This window comes from Oncorhynchus mykiss, chromosome 5 (genome assembly GCF_013265735.2).
Source record: "Oncorhynchus mykiss isolate Arlee chromosome 5, USDA_OmykA_1.1, whole genome shotgun sequence".
Lineage (NCBI taxonomy): Eukaryota > Metazoa > Chordata > Actinopteri > Salmoniformes > Salmonidae > Oncorhynchus > Oncorhynchus mykiss.
In genome coordinates, this window is record NC_048569.1 from 45,310,833 (window position 1) to 45,331,296 (window position 20,464).

The 20,464-nt window shown below is 42.9% G+C and overlaps 1 protein-coding gene across 9 annotated transcripts in view; it reads left to right on the top strand.

The window, feature by feature from the left end:
- The window catches only part of LOC110523933 (rab GTPase-activating protein 1), a 132,441-nt gene that overhangs the window by 104,366 nt on the left and 7,611 nt on the right, over positions 1-20,464 (top strand). For all 9 annotated transcript variants that reach the window (XM_036977658.1, XM_036977661.1, XM_036977660.1 and 6 more), the window contains 5 exons: positions 9-137; positions 9,322-9,414; positions 10,027-10,137; positions 10,380-10,484; positions 11,135-11,218. In XM_036977658.1, the coding sequence (XP_036833553.1) occupies positions 9-137; positions 9,322-9,414; positions 10,027-10,137; positions 10,380-10,484; positions 11,135-11,218 (522 nt within the window). The remainder of the gene's footprint in view (positions 1-8; positions 138-9,321; positions 9,415-10,026; positions 10,138-10,379; positions 10,485-11,134; positions 11,219-20,464) is intronic.

Sequence of the window (20,464 nt, forward strand, 5' to 3'; positions counted from 1 at the left end):
TCTTCCAGACCTCGCGAGAAGACCTGCTGGCGACTGACTTTGAGGGGGCGCTCAAGTTCTTCCGAGTCCCGGTTCCCAAACGCTACCGCTCAGAGGAGAACGCTAAGAAACTTATGGAACTGGCCTGCAGCATGAAGGTACTGCATTATTCACTGCCTAAAAATCCTGCGTATCCAGACTAACTGTCCGTGGACACTACTGCCGCCATTTTGAACCTACCCTGGCTATCTCCACCATGTCGTTTTCTCCTTAGTTTGAATTTACTATGGTTAATTCAGTCACTTAATTGTCCCCCATGATGAAATGGATGGGGGGGGGGATTCTCAGACAGCACTTGCCCCGATTTTGACGAAACTTGGGTGAATGATTCGTCTTGCCATGGATATCCGCCATTTACCCAATCACTCTGATTGGCCCAAGGCGGGAGCTATAGTGATTAATTGAAATTTGTGAGACACACCAGAGAGGAAGAGAGGGAGAGTGAAAACTCGAGAGGGATAACTCTGCCCAAAATCTGTCTTCTCCAGCAGGTGGCGGTTTTTGTCTTACACATGACATGGAGTACTGCGAGTGGATTAGCTAAAGAGACGAGAAGGGGGTAGCTGCATCCCAATATGGCGACTTAAAAATGGGCGAGTAGATGTGTGAGAAGTATGTCGAATGCACTCTGCTATCCACCTCATTTTCCAACGCTTTCAAAACACTGAAGCCAAACGCCGGAAACTGCGTACAACTTCCTCTATGCTCGCTCATTATCATAATTCATATGCGCGCCACTAGAAATCCCTGCATTAGCATGTTTCTGTTAACTGATACATCATGACAAAATACCCAATTTACTATACTGCAAATACCTTGACCTTTTAGGTCAAGGTATTTAAAAAATATATATAACTGAGATAAAAAAAAAAAAAACATAACTGATCCAAATGGTTGTCCAATCAGATGCAGTTATTTCTAAATGAATATGCACAGGCTTTTGAGTGGTTATACTCTGCAGTTTTCAGCGTAGACAAGAGTTTTGTACTCACTTGAAAACAGTAATTACATTCTTCATTACACTGTGTTGTTGAAGCCTGGGTAGGATACATTTGCTGTCCCTATAAAACGTAATAGGCACGCACTAGGTACGCAGCCTCAGGAGAGCACAGCGTATGATTTCGTTATCTGATCAACTTTTTCATTTTTTTTTGCTGCGTAAATTGACTGGATATATTCACTGCAGTATTAAGCCTAACATTGAGCTTATGAATTATGGGCTAATATGCATAACCTTCTAATTTAGGCAATATCTCAAGCCTGTCTGTCTTCATTGGTCTGTTTTGCAATTATGTACCTGGCCGCGCCACTGATGGCCTCTCAAAACCGTTGTTTCAGCATGAAACAAAACAGGACATGTGAGCGGTTATTCAAATGAGCCGACATTAATGCAGTTTACAGCCTATGGACAATACTTGTGTATTCACTTGATAACAATAATACATTCCTCATTGCACTGTGTTGTTGTAGCCCAGGTATAATAATGTTCTTGTCTAAAAATGCAGGCCTAGGTCTAAAATCAATAGCGGAGCGTTGCGTGCCCGGGGACCACAGAGTGCCAGTCTGGAGGAACATCACCACAGATCTGCCATTTCATAATCTCTTTTCATTTATTTTTTATTTCACTGACGAGTAAATATTTAGCCTATAGCCCTAATATTTAGCAAATGAATGGCCTACTATCTAGCGAATATTTAGGTTCTTACTTTAGCTACACATCACTAGCCCTCTCTCTTCCAGCTGTTCCCGTGCGCAACAGGCTATAGGCTACGCAAGCCTCGGAAAAGCTATCGGCTACTAAAGCTATAGGACATTTTTTAAATTTTTTTATCATGTTTTATTCTAGGCCTACTTGCCTATTTGGGGATATTTAAATACAAGTTACAATATTATTTTTCATTGGGCCTACATGTACATTGAAGTATTGTTTGCAGTTGTCACTATGACAATGAACACACCCAGAAAGCACTGAATGGTCGGAACCAATGCGTTAGAGACCTCAATGAATGGTCTCGTGTTACCACCTTATTCATTTATAGGATGCGTTGATCAGTTGATTGCCAGGTGTAGGACTGTAGAACGATAAATGTTCCTCTAGTGTAGAGGCTCACCAACGCTTTATAGTTACGTATAGTGTCGTTTATCACAATAGTTGTTGGCTTGGTGGATGGCTCGGGCCTTAACTCTGACACAACACAACTAACGTGATCACAACAGAACTAGCCAATTAGTAGGTATAGCTCGACTTTTATAGTCTAAATGTACCCTTTCAAATAATTTACACTGGCAAGTTTTCCACTGGCGCTCCGCGGAATTCGATTCCATCACTTCCGTTGTTTGGCTGTGGCATAGCATCGAAAATGAGGTGGGTAGGTTAGAAGGTTTTGATGGAGCTGTGTTTTTTTTTTTTTTTCCCCCCCCGTTTCTTACCACGCAACTACCGTAAATTTGAGCTACCGTTGTGTGTGTACTGTTACATTATGCGTTTGATTACTTTGGCTGTTACCCTGATACAGACTACTATGTGGCTATACTTCCCACGCCGTTGCTGGACAGTAGTGCTGAGCAAGCGGGAGCGAATGGCAGTGTGTCCCGGTAAGCGGGAGCGAATGGCAGTGTGTCCCGGTGTTGTTGCCATTCTTACTCTCCCCATTGAGTAGGCGGTTTGTATCAAGGTGACATCTGTATGGTTATAAATATTTGTTTTATTGTGTAGGCTGGCTGCTATACTACTTGAAATAAAATCATGGGAGGGAGGGGGAAATGAGTTACCGCCGGCTATATCTCAGTTGTCAGCGGGCACGTCGAAACAACAGCGGTGGACTGGTTGCCGGTGTGCCGAAAATCTCCCCCCTGACAGAATCCCCCCATTCGCATTTTTCATTGCTGCGACTTGTTTGCTAGTTGAGATTTCTGCTCTTCACTCCGTTGTCAGTCTAGTCTACATTTCACTAATGTTAGTAGCAGAAAGCATTTTTGTCTGCAGTTTTCGGTTTGACTATTTGTTTCAAGTGTATGTAGCGGTTCTAACTTGTATAACGCCCTGGGCGATCCCCACCTTCAGCGTCCGCACCCGGGGGCGGCAAGATGCTCCCCATTTCGCCTTTACCTAAATCCGCTACTGAATTTTGTATTAGTCTATAAATAAATCTCTTTGCCAAAATTCGTCATCTCTCCCATGTCTTATTCGACTAGCATTTTTGAAAGTGTAAGGATAATAATTCAGCCATAGTTGTTCTGAAATGTTTATTGCTTGCCAACGTTTGACTCCCTCCTCTATATTTAATATAACACACATTAATTATTCGTTTCGGTCAGCCACTCAAACCGTTCTTACTCCTTTCGACACACCTAATTCTCCCGGTCGCCATATTGGCCTGCAGCTTCCTGATAGAGACTCGACATTCAGGGATGCCCGCTGGCCAGGCAACATCTGCCGAGCTCACCGGGCCAGTTAATCAAGCTTTCATATGGCCGCTTGACCCAGTACATTTTCCCCCAAAATATATACTTGTATTCATTTATTCGTTCACAATCATCCCGAAGTCTGACGCTTCACACTTGTTATCAACCAGCTGTTTCCAAGCGGAGGCAATAATGTCAAAGCCTTCCCTCCATCTCGGAGTGAGCCCCTCCTCAGGCTATGTCCTGTGTCCTCGCGGAGCCGAGAAGCCCATCAATTCCTGCTTGTCAAGACATTAACATGATTTAGCCTATACAAGTCACTTGAATATTGTAATAATGCTTTTCAGTAGTCTAGGTCTATAGCCTATAATTGTTTAAAAAATTGGACTAATTCCCAAAGCTGTTCATGAGCTAGGCCTATGTCGTTTATCAGCTGAATGTCAACTGTCGGGTGGCAAGAACTCACAACTCCTCACACAGCTGATTGCAGTGCAACATTCCTAAATTAAATATCGGGAAAGTACTAACGGTTTGATGACAATTATTGAGAAGAGCTGGATCCCAGCAATTTTGATTAATTGGAAACGTTTTACATTCATTTGAGTGTTTGTCATGAAAATGTTTTTTAAAAAGTGACCACAGGAAGCGCATCGGCATTATAATGCATAAACGGTAGGAAATAGTCACTGTAAAATGCACACAATTACACTGTATTTATAAACACTATACAAAATCACATGATTTTATTAGTGTAAGTGGTAGTTTGATGTTTGCTATTGCCTTGTTTTGTTTTGTCTTCAGTTTGTGTGTTGATAAGGGAGGCAGGCTAGTGTAGTAGAATCACCTCAACCTTAAGAGAGTTCAGATGCAATTTGGTCTCCTTCACAAGCTAAAGAAAAGTTGTATGAAGTTAACAGGATGCAAACGTGGCTCTCCTTTCTACAAGCAAGTTAGTGATGACCTCTATTAAATTGGGGCTTTATTGTAATGGAGCATTTGAGATACTCCAATAAAGATCATTTTAAGCTGATGGATGGAAGGACCAGGAAGCCTTCAGTACTGCATGACTGTGTTTCAGCACTATGTAAGGGACCAGCAACGAGGGGCTATGCGTTCTATGGAAAATAATGCACGCCGTGGAAGGTGTGCGCCGCTCTGCATGGCGTAGTAGCACCACTAACCTTCCACAAAGTTGCATTTTTTCCCCCATAGAGTGCCAAGTTGATTATCCCCAACACAGTGCTGAATCACAGTCACACAGTAATGCTTCCTGGATGTTTCATCCATCCAGTTTTAGCCTTAGCCAGCACCATCTTCAGATTAGCCTTAACCAGGGGCAGTGCTACCGACGTTAACTGTGTATGATTGCTGGATGATTCTTATTAAGTCTAATACTGCGGGTAATGGAGTCGTCCATGCCGAGGGTTTTCAATTTGTCAGAGCTAATGGTTGGAGGCTTCGGCATCTCAGACCCCGTAAGGGGAGGAGTAGAGACCAGAGAACGCTCTGACTCCGACTCGCTGCTTAATGGGGAGTACCGGTTGAACGTTTCTGTCGGCTGAATGAGCGATACCGGTTGAGCATTCCTACAGCATTTTCTTCCAGAAGCCATGAGAAAATTGTCTGCCTGCGGGGACTGTGTGAGGGGATTTATACTACTATCTGTACTTATTGGTGACACAGGCGCTGTTTCATCCTTTCCTACACTGAAATGACCCTTGCCTAACGATTGCTTCTGAAGCTGGGCTTGCAGCACGGCTATCCTCGCCATAAGGCGATCGTTTTTCTGTATATTATGAGTACAGCGAATTAGAAGGCATCATGTTAATGTTACTACTTAGCTTTGGCTGGTGGAGGATCCTATAGAACCATGTCCAGATAAAGCATCATGTTAATGTTACTACTTAGCTTTGGCTGGTGGAGGATCCTATAAAACCATGTCCAGATAAAGCGTCCGGGGAGAAACATTTGAATTAAAAAAGTAGAGTTAGGGAAAACAATTAAATATAAAACAGTAATTAAAAAGTAAAAACCGTGTAGTTGGCAGGTAGCAACGTAACATTAGCAACAAACTGCACAGCATCACGTAAACAAGTCCACAAGTTGTGACACTATAGTATTAGATCTCTCTTCCTCTTACAAAAGCCACAGCACATCACAGATCACGTCAAACCTTGTAGCCAGAATAACAGCAACGTAGCTGCATTTGCGTTTGTTTAAGCTGTTTTCTAGTGACATTTATTTGAATACATCCATAACAATGAGCTAATGATGCACGATTTCGCCTGGGGTAGAACATGTGCTCTCTCGTCAGGACACTGTTGTTCAGAAGAGCTAGCGAACACAATCACTTCAAACTGAACTAGCTGCCTTTCCTTTCGTTTGACCTGTTTTCTATTGATAGTTCTTTGTATATAGCCATAAAAAAATTATGCTGATTCATGATTTCGCCTGGATGAGTGAAGCTGCCTGCCTGCCTGTGTCTCATTCTGACATGTTCATTACTATGGGACAGCTGGAGATCAAATCTTAATATTGAAACAATGGAGACAGACATCTAGGTTTATACAAATCTCTGCTGTTGGAAACTAAATATTAGTCTAAAAGAAATGTGAGATAATGTCTAGATGCTTTTTATAGTGGAGATCAAGTTTATAAATTGACTGGCTGGGCTGATGAGACAGTAGATTGCACAGTCAGATGGGGCAGAGTAAATAGCCATTTTAACGTCATAGATTTAGCTGGTGGTAATGTGGAATAGACACCAGCTGGAATGCGGTTTTAACCAATCGTTTGCTTTGGTAACCAGTTGATAATAGAACTAAGGCACCACTGGGCTTTGTGGTATATGTCCAATATACAATCGCTAAGGCCTGTGTCCAGACAGTCCGCAGTGCATAGTGCATAAGAACAATATACCACACTTCCTCTGGCATTTTAAATAACCAGTCAGAGGCAGTGTTGAGCTGCAATAGAAACTGACAGCTACAGTACACCTTCATAACCTTATGGCCTGAGCTGACTTTCTTAGGCCAGGAGAGAGAAGTATTTACATCCTATATGGATTTGTATCGAAATATTTGGAAACGGATTGTATCTAAAATCATCTGAAATCATTTTCAGAAGTGTCTGCTAATCCTAAACGACATACCCATGCTCTGTCCTGACCTAGAAGGTAAGTCTGGTCTATGCTTAAGAATAATTCTTTTTTATCCCTTTACATATGTATTTTGTATCTAAAAATATTCTCAAAAGGGGTTGGCTTATCCTAAACTGCGTTACGTAACACCTACAGTACACTAGGTTGGAGATTACCTGCGTCCTTGTCCTCTGATTCAGACAGGCTTTAGAACAGGTCGACCTGTCTTGTCACATCTTTTATAAGGTAGGGCATGGGGTCAGGCTTAAGATCATGCACTCTATGACCTCTGACCTTTTTTTGACAGGTCTGGTCACCCAGGGCTGGTCATCTGAAAGTTAGTCGTAGAGCAGGATTAGGATCTTAAGGGCTAAAAAGAGCAGGCAAGGTTATCCTGGTGAGAGACACAGCCACACCCACTCACCCTCCCTCACACCCTCCCTCAGGGTGTCACAAATTCTGTCAGAGTTCAGCCCAGAGCCTGGCAGCAATATCAGGGACCTCTCCTCTCCCCCTCTTACCAGCCTAAACCACCCTGCTCTGCCCAACACTTTTCTCTGTACAAACCACTTTACAGAAGCAGGTAGCCAGATATGACTGTGCTCTGATTCAATTATTTAGGCTTGAGTGAGTTTGCATAGCTCAAGCTAAACCAGCTGTTTCCTTCCAGCGATCTGCTGTGGCTTTTAGTAAGAGGGAGAGGCCTATTACTAAAGTGACCACACTCAGTATTTAGCACAGCCACTGTTTACAGGCAGTACACACCCACACACATACTTTGCATAGTGCATACACAGTGAAACACACACACACAGCCTCAATCATGTACATACACAGTGGAGCTGAGAGGAGAGAGGGCACACCGGGGTCATACTGCTTTCCCCCTCTCGCTCACTGACTGCATAGGTTGACATTTTTGTCCTTTTTAAAGGGGCAATCAGCAGTTGTTACATCCATTTTTGGACTCATAAATGAATGATTCTTGAAGAATATAACCTGTAAATGCCTCATGAGCTTAGTTTAACTGACGTACCCCATCAGAATCCACAATATAAGATTGTTTTACTCCAATGTTTGTGAACAAAGCAAACATAAACAAACACCGTATAGCCTCAAAAACATAGTTAAAACTATAATTTTGGTCAGACCCTGCATTCATAGCTTTGTCTATGAATTTGCGAGTGATTGCTTATCTCCAGCCCAATCCCTGATCTTTTTTACCAAAACAGTGGCGGGGTCTACACTGTTGTTTCAACTGCTGTTTGGCTCTTCGAGTTGATCATGTGTATGTGGGTACAGTATGCTAACTCGTGTGCACGCAGTTATTTTATCTGCACAATTCTGTAAAAATGGCCTCATGGACATTTCTGGGGCTGCCGTGTCGAATCGAACAAGTGACAATAGTCTCATCATGTCATAGGGTGTGTCAGTGACCCCGGTGAGTACAGTTCTGTTCCGTTGTTGTTCAGTCAGCAGAGATGCGCTGTGTTGTCAGTGACACGACCCAGTGTTCCTCTTCTGCTCGGATGGTTTCTCTGACAACAGCTGTCAGACTGGGACAGATTGGGGATCTGACTGGATGGGGGCACTTCCTGCCCTCAACACTCTTAACTTTCTCACACTGTGTCTGGTCTGGCTCAACCTCACTGTGCAACGTATGCACGTACGCTCTCTCACTCACTCGCACTCACTTTAATATACAAAAGGCTTGCATTCAAACTCATGTAGGCTGTGCTGTTCTAGAACGTAACCAGTAGCTACTAAGCCCTCATAGCATAGCAGGTGTGTCAGTGGTGTAGTGAAGCCAGTGTATCCTGAATAGCTGAATCTGCAGTCATCACTGGGACCATTATGGACCTGCTCCTCCACAACAGACCCGGTTCTGTACTGTGGGTCGTAGCCGGAGGAAACCGCAGCCGGCTAAATAGACCTCATTTACAACGAGGTGCCTGCTGGAGAAAGAGCATACAGTATTTATGCCCCCTACATGCTGATTACAACATGCTGAGTGTGCTTTGAGAAACTGCTGCTCTTTGTACAAGGGCAGCAGTGGAGAGAAGTGAAAGGCAGGGCTTTTTGAAAGAGCTGTTGATAATCACAGATGCATGGTTGTTCATGGTTATTATTGATGTGCTGTACATGCAGCATAACCAACGAGTAACTCGTTCTTGACAAATATGCAGGTTTGTTTTATCAGTAAATTCCTATTTAGTTATTATCGACAGAGAGTCATCTGTTCTCTCTTTGGTCCTTTTTTGACATGTATTTTTCCATATTATAGACAGGTCTTGTGTGTTTTAATCAAATCAACTATATGCACTGAGCTTGTCTGATGCTTTAAGCACACTATTTGATGAAATAATTAAGACACACAAGTGACCAAATTGGAACAAAGGAGTGATGGTTGCTGATAATGGGCCTATGTAGATATTCTTTAAAAAATCTGCCGTTTCCAGCTACAATAGTAATTTACAACATTAACAATGTCTACACTGTATTTCTGATAAATGTTATGTTATTTTAATGGACAAAAAAATGTACTTTCCTTTCAAAAACAAGGACATTTATAAGTGCCATAGTACTAGCCATCAGAGACACCCTGTTGCCTGGAGCTGTAACCAGGCTTTGGGGAGCCCCCACAGCACTCGCAATGCCCTCACCCTTACCTCCTTGTTGTGTACTGTAGACCTACTGTAGACGTGGTCCAGTAACAGTGCTGTCTGTCCCTGTCTCTACAGATCAGTCAGAAGAAGCTGAAGAAGTACGAGAAGGAGTACCACGCCATGAGAGAGCAGCAGGAACAGCAGGAAGCTCCCATTGAGAGATACGAGGTACTATGCATGTTTTCCATTTGAGTCATTTAGCAGACGCTCTTACCCAGAGCGGGTTACAGTTGGTGCATTCATCTGAAGATCGCTGGGTGGGGGCAGCCACATATCACAGGGATAGAAAGTACATTTGTCCTCAAAGTAGCTATCGGTAGAGTCACACATCATTGGCGTGAAGGAGTTGAGTTAGTCTCTTAAGTGGGCTGTGCACACAAACATCTACTTGTGCACAGCCTCATTATCCATTACGTAGTTGTAATGCCAGGAATGTCTGGAGGGGAATTTGTGTACGGCAGCCAGGTCAATTTTTAATCTAGGCTTATTCTCAAAGGTTGTTATTTACAAGCATAGTTAAACATTATATATGTCACGAGTTGAGAGAAACAGGAAGAAGATCGGAGGATCTTCAATAGTGCAGCCCGGCAACAGGCTTCTCTCTCGCTATTCTCCACTCTTTCCACTCTTTCCACTCACTCACTCACTCACTCACTCTTTCCTTTCTCCACTCTCTCTCACTCTCGTCTCCTCTCCCAATCTTTCCACTTGTTCCTCTCACTCTCTCCTTCACCTACCCACTCCTACTTTCCTCCTCTGCCCTTTCCTTGTGTCCTGTAGAGGGAGAACCGTCGTCTCCAGGAGGCTAACATGCGTCTGGAGCAGGAGAATGATGACCTGGCCCATGAACTGGTCAGCAGCAAGATCGCCCTGCGCAAGGACCTGGACAACGTAAGGCTGACACATCATCCCAAAATGTAGTTTCTTAGATTTGTGCATGTATGTAAACGTGGGTGTGCGTGTGTGTGTGTGCGCTCGTACGTTTTCTGTTATCCAAAACCCATTTAGCTGTCAAATCCATTTTTTATTAAAATAAAAATGTTTTAACCTCCGATAGATTTGTTGTTGTCATTTGGTATTAGCTATTGTCAGTTGACCTTGTCACTGTATCCATGTGTGCAACTGTCCCTCAGGCTGAGGAGAAAGCAGATGCTCTGAACAAGGAGCTGTTGATGACCAAACAGAAGCTGGTGGATTCGGAGGACGAGAAGAGGCGGCTAGAGGAGGAGTCTGCGCAGGTCTGTCTGTCTGGCTGGCTCTGTTTGTCTCTTCGTCCGTTTGTCTGTTCATCTGGCTGGCTGTCTCTGTCTGAAAATAATATTGCTGTCTTGGAAGGACAATAGAAGTTCACTGACAATGGAAGTGAATGTGTTGGATTGATCGATAACTAATTATTTTGAAGTGAACTGCCATTGTCCTCCGGAGTATTGCTGAATATTTTTTCCATCATCAGATTGCTTTTCTGTTCATGCACCTTGGTGGGAAAGCAGTATTCTCTCTCTCTTTTTCTCCGTCTCTTTAAGACAGGGGGATGGTGGGCTCCCCCATGTACTGTGGCCGTGGTCTGTGTTCCAAGGACATGACTTATCGTCTAGCACAGGGCCTACTGTATTTCTCACTTACTTGTACAACTGTCTCAGGGGGCATCTGCCATTGCCACTGTCCTTTGCTGATGTCCTCTTGATGATTACATATTTTCTACTCCGTGTGTGTGTGTGTGTGTGTGTGTGTGTGTTACTCCTTGAGTGTGTCACTAATGTACGCACTTTACAGGCCCAAGGACAGTTGACTCCTGTCCTGACTGAGATGAAGTCCTTATGTTTTAGGTTAGAGGTGAAGTTATTCATAATGCATGTGATATCAAGTTGGTGTGCCTGTCTGTCTACAGCTGAAAGAGATGTGTAGACGGGAGCTGGACAAATCAGAGTCTGAGATAAAGAAGAACGGTTCCATCATAGGAGAGTACAAACAGGTACGGTTGACTATTGTATTCTCCCCATTCTGTATTCAATCAAATTTCATTCAAAAGTCCTTTTTACATCAGCAGATGTCCCAAAGTGCTATGCAGAAACCCAGCCTGGTGTTACATGGCCATTAAGGCCAGATCGTTCTTCAAGATGTTCAAATGTTCATAGATGACCAGCAGGGTCAAATAATAATCACAGTGGTTGTAGAGGGTGCAATGGGTCAGCACCTCAGGAGTAAATGTCAGTTGGCTTTTCATAGCCGAGCAATCAGAGGTCGAGACAGCAGGCGCGGTAGAGAGGGAGAGTCGAAAACAGCAGGTCCGGTAGCTCTTCCGGTGAACAGGTCAGGGTTCCATAGCTGCAGGCAGAGCAGTTGAAACTGGAGCAGCAGCATGACCAAGTGGACTGGGGACAGCCAGGAGTCATCAGGCCAGGTAGTCCTGAGGCATGATCTTCGGGGGGGGGGGGGGGGTTACATTCACACAGGACACCAGATAAGACAGGAGAATTACACCAGATATAACAGATTGACCCGGCACATAGACTATTGCACCATAGATACTGGAGGCTGAGACAGGGGTGGGTCAGGGGTCACTGTGGCCCCATTCGATACCCCCGGATAGGGCCAACCAGGCAGGTTATAACGGCACCCACTTTGCCAAAGCATACCACTAGAGGGATATCATCAGACCACAAAATTACTACCCCGAGACAAGGCTAAGTATAGCCCACGAAGATCTTCTCCACTGTACGAGCTAGAGGGGTCACAAAACCGGACAGGAAGATCACGTCTGTGACTCAACCCACTCAAGTGATGCACCCCTCCTAGGGACGGCATGGAAGAGCACTAGTAAGCCAGTGACTCAACCTCCGTAATAGGGTCAGAGGCAGAGAATCCCAGTGGAGAGAGGGGAGCCGGCCAGGCAGAGACAGCAAGGGCGGTTTGTCAATCTTTCACTCCAGTGCCTTGCCGTTCACCTTTGCACCCCTGGGCCAGACTACACTCAAACATAGGACCTACTGAAGAGATGAGTCATCAGTAAAGACTTAACCTCTCTGGGATATGTGGGACTGTAGCGTCCCACCTCGCCAACAGCCAGTGAAATTGCATGGCACCAAATTCAAAACAACAGAAATCCCATAATTAAAATTCCTCAAACGTACAAGTATTTTACACCATTTTAAAGATAAACTTCATGTAAATTCAGCCACAGTGTCCGATTTCAAATAGGCTTTATGGCGAAAGCACACCAAACGATTGTTAGGTCAGCACCAAGTCACAGAAAACCATACAGCCATTTTCCAGCCAAGGAGAGGACTCATTAAATTAATCACTAACCTTTGATGATCTTCATCAGATGGCACTCACAGGACTTCATGTTACACAATAAATGTGTGTTTTGTTCGATAAAGTTATCTTTATGTCCAAAAATCTAATTTGAAATTGGTGTGTTATGATCAGAAATGCATTGTCTCAAACAAACATCCGGTGAAAGTGCAGAGAGCCACATCAAATGACAGAAATACTCATAATAAAGATAAACTTCTCCTTAATGCGGGCCTCCCGGGTGGCGCAGTGGTTAAGGGCGCTGTACTGCAGCGCCAGCTGTGCCATCAGAGTCCCTGGGTTCGCGCCCAGGCTCTGTCGTAACCAGCCGCGACCGGGAGGTCCGTGGGGCGACGCACAATTGGCCTAGCGTCGTCCGGGTTAGGAAGGGCTTGGTCGGTAGGGCGCAGTGCGCGCTAACCAAGGTGTATCCTCCGACACATTGGTGCGGCTGGGTTGGATGCGCGCTGTGTTAAGAAGCAGTGCGGCTGGTTGGGTTGTGTATCGGAGGACGCATGACTTTCAACCTCTCCCGAGCCCGTACGGGAGTTGTAGCGATGAGACAAGATAGTAGCTACTACAACAATTGGATACCACGAAATTGGGGAGACAAAGGGGTAAAATAAAAAAAATATATATATAAAAAAAACTTCTCCTTAATGCAACCGCTGTGTCAGATTTCAAAAAGGCTTTACGGTGAAAGCACACCTTGCTTTCATGTTAGGTCAGTGCACAGAAAAACATCCTGCCATTAACCAAAGAAGGAGAGGTGTCAGAAAAGTCAGAAATAGCGTTATAAATATTCACTTGATCGGAATGCACTCCCAAGAATCCCAGTTCCACAATAAATGTTTGTTTTGTTCGATAAAGTCCATCATTTATGTCCAAATACCTCCTTTTTGTTTGCGCGTTCAGCCCAGTAATCCAAATGCATAATGCGCGATCACTTGTTCAGACAAAATGTCAAAAAAGTTATATTACAGTTCATAGAAACATGTCAAACGATGTATAGAATCAATCTTTAGGATGTTTTTATCATAAATCTTCAATAATGTTCCAACCGGAGAATTCCTTTGTCTTTAGAAATGCAATGGAACGCAGCTACCTCTCAGGGGCGCTCGCGTGATCAGCTCATGGCACTCTGCCAGACCTCTAGCTCAAACAGCTCTCATTCTCTCCTCCTTCACAGTAGAAGCCTCAAACAAGCTTCTAAAGACTGTTGGCATCTAGTGGAAGCCTTAGGTGGTGCAATATTACCCCATAGACACTGTATATTCAATAGGCAATGACTTGAAAAACTACAAACCTCAGATTTCCCACTTCCTGGTTTGATTTTTTTCCTCAGGTTTTTGCCTGCCATATGAGTTCTGTTATACTTACAGACATCATGCAAACAGTTTTAGAAACTACAGAGTGTTTTCTATCCAAATATACTACTATATATATACTACTATTATATGCATATTCTAGCTTTTGGGCCTGAGTAGCAGGCAGTTTACTCTGGGAACCTTATTATCCTAGCTACTCAATACTGACCCCCAGTCCCAAAGAAGTTAAAGGTCGAGACCGAGTCTGTGTCTCTCACATGGAAAGGCAGACCATTCCATAAAAATGGAGATAGGAGAAAGCTCTACCTCCAGCTGTTTGCTTAGAAATTCCAGAGACAATAAGGAGGCCTGCGTCTTGAGAATGTTGCATATGTGTAGATATGTACGGCATGACCAAATCGGAGAGAAGGGTAGGAGCAAGCCCATGTAATGCTTTGTAGGTTAGCTGTAAAACCTAGCCCTAGCCTTAACAGGAAGCCAGTGTAGAGAGGCTAGCACATATGATACATTTCTTTGGTTCTAGATTCTAGCAGTCGTGTTTAGCACTAACGGAAGTTTATTTAGTGCTTTGTCCAGGTAGCCAGAGAGTACAGCATTGCAGTGGTCTAATCTAGAAGTGACAAAATCATGGATTATCTTTTCTGCATAATTTTTGGACCAAACGTTTCAGATTTTTGCAATGACACGGAGATGAGAAAAAGCTGTCCTTGAAATATTATTGATACTTTTGTCAAAAGAGAGATCAGGGTCCAGAGTAACGCTGGGATCTTTCACAGTTTTATTTCACAGTTTTATTTGAGACGACAAGATTAATTGTCAGATGAATTTGTTTCTTGGGACCTAGAACTAGCATCTCTGTTTTGTCCAAGTTTAAAAGTAAAACATTTGCCGCCATCCACTTCCTTATGTCTGAAACACAGGCTTCCAGGGTAGGCAATTTTGGGGCTTCAACATGTTTCATTGAAGTGTGTCGTCCGCATAGCAGTGAAAGTTGACATTGTGTTTCTGAAAGACATCACCATGAGGTAGAATATATTGTGAAAACAATAGTGGTCCTAAAACAGAACCTCGAGGAACGCCGAAACGTCCAATTGATTTGTCAGAGGACAAACCATCCACAGAGACAAACTGATATCTTACTGACAGACAAGATCTAAACCAGGCTAGAACTTGTCCGTGGGGTTAGGGTTTCTAATCTCTCCAAAATAATGTGGTAATCGATGGCGTCAAAAGCAGCACTAAGGTCTAGGAGCATGAGGACAGATGCAGAGCCTTGCTCTGACACCATTAAAAGTTCATTTTCCACATCACAAGGGCAGTCTCAGTGCTATGATGGGGTCTAAAACCAGACTGAAGCATTTCGTTTACATTATTTATCTTCAGGAAGGCAGTGAGTTGCTGTGCAACAGCTTTTTCTAAAATTCTTGAGAGGAATGGGAGATTCAATATTGGCCGATTTTTAGTTTTTTACATTTTACGGGTCAAGGTTGGGCTTTTTCAAGAGAGGCTTTATTACTGCCACCTTTTAGTGAGTTTGGTACACATCCGGTGGATAGGGAGACATTTATTATGTTCAACATAGGAGGGCCAAGCACAGGAAGTAGATCTTTCCGTAGTTTAGTTGGAATGGGATCCAGTATGCAGCTTGACGGTTTAGAGGCCATGACTATTTTCATGAATGTGTCAAGAGATACAGGATTAAAAAACTTGAGTGTCTCCATTGATCCTAGATCCTGACAGAAATACGCAGGTTTTATTCTCACCATTCTCTCCATTCTGTATTCTCCGCATTCTGTATTCTCTCCTCTGATGGCAACATCCTATTTATTTATCCTATCTATTTATTATTTGTCAGGGACCATGTAAACATGCTATTGCACCTGATTAAGCTAGATAGCAAATTTTAATCTGGGCAGAAAACAAACATTAATACATCACTACAATATAACACACTATTAATATATATATATATTGAACAAAAATATAAACGCAACAATTTCAACAATTTTACTGAGTTACAGTTCATATAAGGAAATCAGTCAATTTAAATAAAGAAATTAGGCCCTAATCTATGGATTTCACATGACTGGGAATACACATATGCATCTGTTGGTCACAGATTCCTTAAAAAAAGGTATGAGTGTGGATCAGAAAATCAGTCCGTATCTGGTGTAACCACCATTTGACTCAAACTGCGCGACACATGTCCTTCCTATAGAGTTGATCAGGCTGTTGATTGTTGCCAGTGGAATGTTTTCTCACTCTTCTTCAATGGCGGTGCGAACACGCTGTCGTACACATCACCATCACTCTGTTCACCACGTTGACATCAGCAAACCGCTCGCCAACAATGCCTTACACGAGGTCTGCGTTTGTGAGGCCAGTTGGCCGTACTGCCAAAATCTCTAAAGCGATGTTGGGAGCTGACTTATGGTAGAGAAATTAACATTCAATTTTCTGGCAACACCTCTGGTGGACATTCCAGCAGTCCAGCGTGCCAATTTCACGGTCCCACAAAACAGGAGACATTTGTGGCATTGTGTTGTGTGATAAAACTGCACATTATAGAGCAGCTTTTTTTTATTGTCCCCCAGCACAAGGTGTGTAACGATCATGCGGTTTAATCAGCTTCTTGATATGCCACACATGTCAGGTGGATGGATTATCTTGGCAAAAGAGAGATGCTCGCTCACGGGGATGTAAACAAATGTGTGTCCAACAAATTTTTTTCTTCGGGTTTGCCTTGATGCTAGCCAAGGTACTCTCTCACACTGGTTGAAAGGTTGTTCTATTATCTAGACGCTCTGATTGAAAAGATTTGGTGGACCGAGACTGAGTTGAGCAGTCCCCTTCTGTTATCCACTTATCCACAGTTTATTTTGTAATCAGTAAAACCAATTATATACAGTGGCAAGAAAAAATATGTGATCCCTTTGGAATTAATTGGATTTCTGCATAAATTAGTCACAGAATTTGATCTGATCTTCATCATAGTCCGAATACTTATAAAAACCTTGAATTGCTGATACTATTTAAGGAAAATGTTTATACATGTTAAATGTTTATGCTTAGCTCACATAATATATCATTTAAAAGTATGTAAGGTGTATGGAATAGAATACATGTGGCAAAAACTAATATAGACATTAATAAATGCATTTCTATAGCTTCCAAAATAGGTTTTACAATGATGGGGGAGTGCCAAGATGGCTGCACGGTGGCTCTAGTCAACACAGTCCTCTAGTTGATAAATACAGTGCCTTGCGAAAGTATTCGGCCCCCTTGAACTTTGCGACCTTTTGCCACATTTCAGGCTTCAAACATGAAGATATAAAACTGTATTTTTTTGTGAAGAATCAACAACAAGTGGGACACAATCATGAAGTGGAACGACATTTATTGGATATTTCAAACTTTTTTAACAAATCAAAAACTGAAAAATTGTCCGTGCAAAATTATTCAGCCCCCTTAAGTTAATACTTTGTAGCGCCACCTTTTGCTGCGATTACAGCTGTAAGTCGCTTGGGGTATGTCTCTATCAGTTTTGCACATCGAGAGACTGAAATTTTTTCCCATTCCTCCTTGCAAAACAGCTCGAGCTCAGTGACGTTGGATGGAGAGCATTTGTGAACAGCAGTTTTCAGTTCTTTCCACAGATTCTTGATTGGATTCAGGTCTGGACTTTGACTTGGCCATTCTAACACCTGGATATGTTTATTTTTGAACCATTCCATTGTAGATTTTGCTTTATATTTTGGATCATTGTCTTGTTGGAAGACAAATCTCCGTCCCAGTCTCAGGTCTTTTGCAGACTCCATCAGGTTTTTTTCCAGAATGGTCCTGTATTTGGCTCCATCCATCTTCCCATCAATTTTAACCATCTTCCCTGTCCCTGCTGAAGAAAAGCAGGCCCAAACCATGATGCTGCCACCACCATGTTTGACAGTGGGGATGGTGTGTTCAGCTGTGTTGCTTTTACGCCAAACATAACGTTTTGCATTGTTGCCAAAAAGTTCAATTTTGGTTTCATCTGACCAGAGCACCTTCTTCCACATGTTTGGTGTGTCTCCCAGGTGGCTTTGGCAAACTTTAAACGACACTTTTTATGGATATCTTTAAGAAATGGCTTTTTTCTTGACACTCTTCCATAAAGGCCAGATTTGTGCAATATACGACTGATTGTTGTCCTATGGACAGAGTCTCCCACCTCAGCTGTAGATCTCTGCAGTTCATCCAGAGTGATCATGGGCCTCTTGGCTGCATCTCTGATCAGTCTTCTCCTTGTATGAGCTGAAAATTTAGAGGGACGGCCAGGTCTTGGTAGATTTGTAGTGGGTTGATACTCCTTCCATTTCAATATTATCGCCTGCACAGTGCTCCTTGGGATGTTTAAAGCTTGGGAAATCTTTTTGTATCCAAATCCGGCTTTAAACTTCTTCACAGCAGTATCTCGGACCTGCCTGGTGTGTTCCTTGTTCTTCATGATACTCACTGCGCTTTTAACGGACGTCTGAGACTATCACAGTGCAGGTGCATTTATACGGAGACTTGATTACACACAGGTGGATTGTATTTATCATCATTAGTCATTTAGGTCAAAATTGGATCATTCAGAGATCCTCACTGAACTTCTGGAGAGAGTTTGCTGCACTGAAAGTAAAGGGGCTGAATAATTTTGCACGCCCAATTTTTCAGTTTTTGATTTCTTAAAAAAGTTTGAAATATCCAATAAATGTTGTTCCATTTCATGATTGTGTCCCACTTGTTGTTGATTCTTCACAAAAAAATACAGTTTTATATCTTTATGTTTGAAGCCTGAAATGTGGCAAAAGGTCGCAAAGTTCAAGGGGGCCGAATACTTTCGCAAGGCACTGTAAATCGTTGAGTAAAGCTCGTCCTATCCATATGTTTAATTCCTCAACACAAACTTCAGTTGACATAGCCAAAGCTAGATTACACAACACTGAGGGCGTAAAAGGTACTGAGGGCCAACAGAAATAGTCTCACTATTTTAAAATCAGATGTAGCTACCTTTTGACAGGAATCTAAAAATATAGGAAACAGAAAATGACAGAAAATGATCAAATTGATGGTAGCAGCTCCGCTGGCTGCGATATGCCAGTTGAAAGCAGCTCTTCGGATCAGAAAGCAGAAAAACGGTGAGGAGATGTGGTTCTTTAAAAATAGTTTCTCTCTGGTCCCCATTGCAGTGCTGAAGCTGTTTTAATAGGCCTCCTAACAGTGTGATGTATGGTAGAGTGTGATAATAGGTTCCTGTGAACTGATCTGGGACCAGCAGCAGGCTGGAGATCACACACATCAGGAATAGCAGGCTGACAGACTGAGACAGACTGGTGTGTTGAGGAAAAGCTCGTTCCAAGGATCAGGCAGAGCTAATTTTCCAGTTTTTAAATGTTTATTCAAGCAATTGCAATGAATTTAACTCTCCAGATATACCGTGGAGGAACTTGATTATTTACAAGTCACACAGTCTTTTATATACTTATTCTTCACAAAGAGCTGTTTACCTCTCGTAGGGGGAGGTACACTTACAAAAGAGATGAGGTAATTGGCTCCACTGTCTTAGAATAGTACAAACAACAACAGCTCTCACAGCCGATGATAGAGGAGTGATAAGATCTTTAAAGCCTGAACAGAGGAAACTACATTTTCCCCTGGCTAGGTTTTTAGTGCCCTACTCATAAAGAGCCAGTAATATATCACTCGTCCGTGCGGTATGTAAAGAGGGTACTGGACAGCTGTGGTATTATTCAACTTAATCATTTTGCACAGAATTAGACTGTAACAAAACAATTTTGCTCTAGCAGGTTGGGAACAAGTAGAGTAAGGGGAAGATGTGCAGGCTTTTGTTCTAGCCCAGTACTAACACACCTGATTCCATAATCAAAGCCCTTCATACGTTGCATTGGGTGTGTTCGTACTGAGCTAGACCAAAGCCTGAAAACCCCTAGTTGGCAGGGTTGTTAGCTAGACTGTCTGGCGGAGGCAAGGGTCTTGACTTAATGATCTAAACCATTTATAACCTGCCCACAACAAAGCCTTAATAATCCCAGAGCTAAAAACCCTTCCCTCCAAATAACCACTAAACTATAAGTGACTGAGACACCGTGTCTCTGTCTCTTCTCTCTGATTGCAATCATTAATAACACATTGTTTGTTAATTACAGTAGCTTATGCATGGTAATGAATTTCTGTTTTTAGTGTTGCCTAATCGCTCCGGCAACCTATTTTAACCATATTCGTGGCGATGAATCAGGCCTTCTCTAAATTAAGATGTGTGTGGTGTTGCCGCGGTGACAGGGAGGGCGGAGTGGGATAGATGGGATTTCTTGGGTGAAAGGGTGGTGATCAAATTGATAAAATGTTCCAGTTAGGATGGTTAATTTCCCATCGATCTCCCTGTGTCCACCTCCCTGCGGTCAGGTGGGCGCATGGGGTGGGTTGTATTCATAAGGGCACACCGTAGCCAGACATTTTCCAATGGACAAAAAGTGTTTCTTATTTGACAAGTTCAGGCAGTCCCTCCCTGTTTCAGTCAGTTTTCTTCCGTGTGGTGCCTAACGAATACTCCCCCG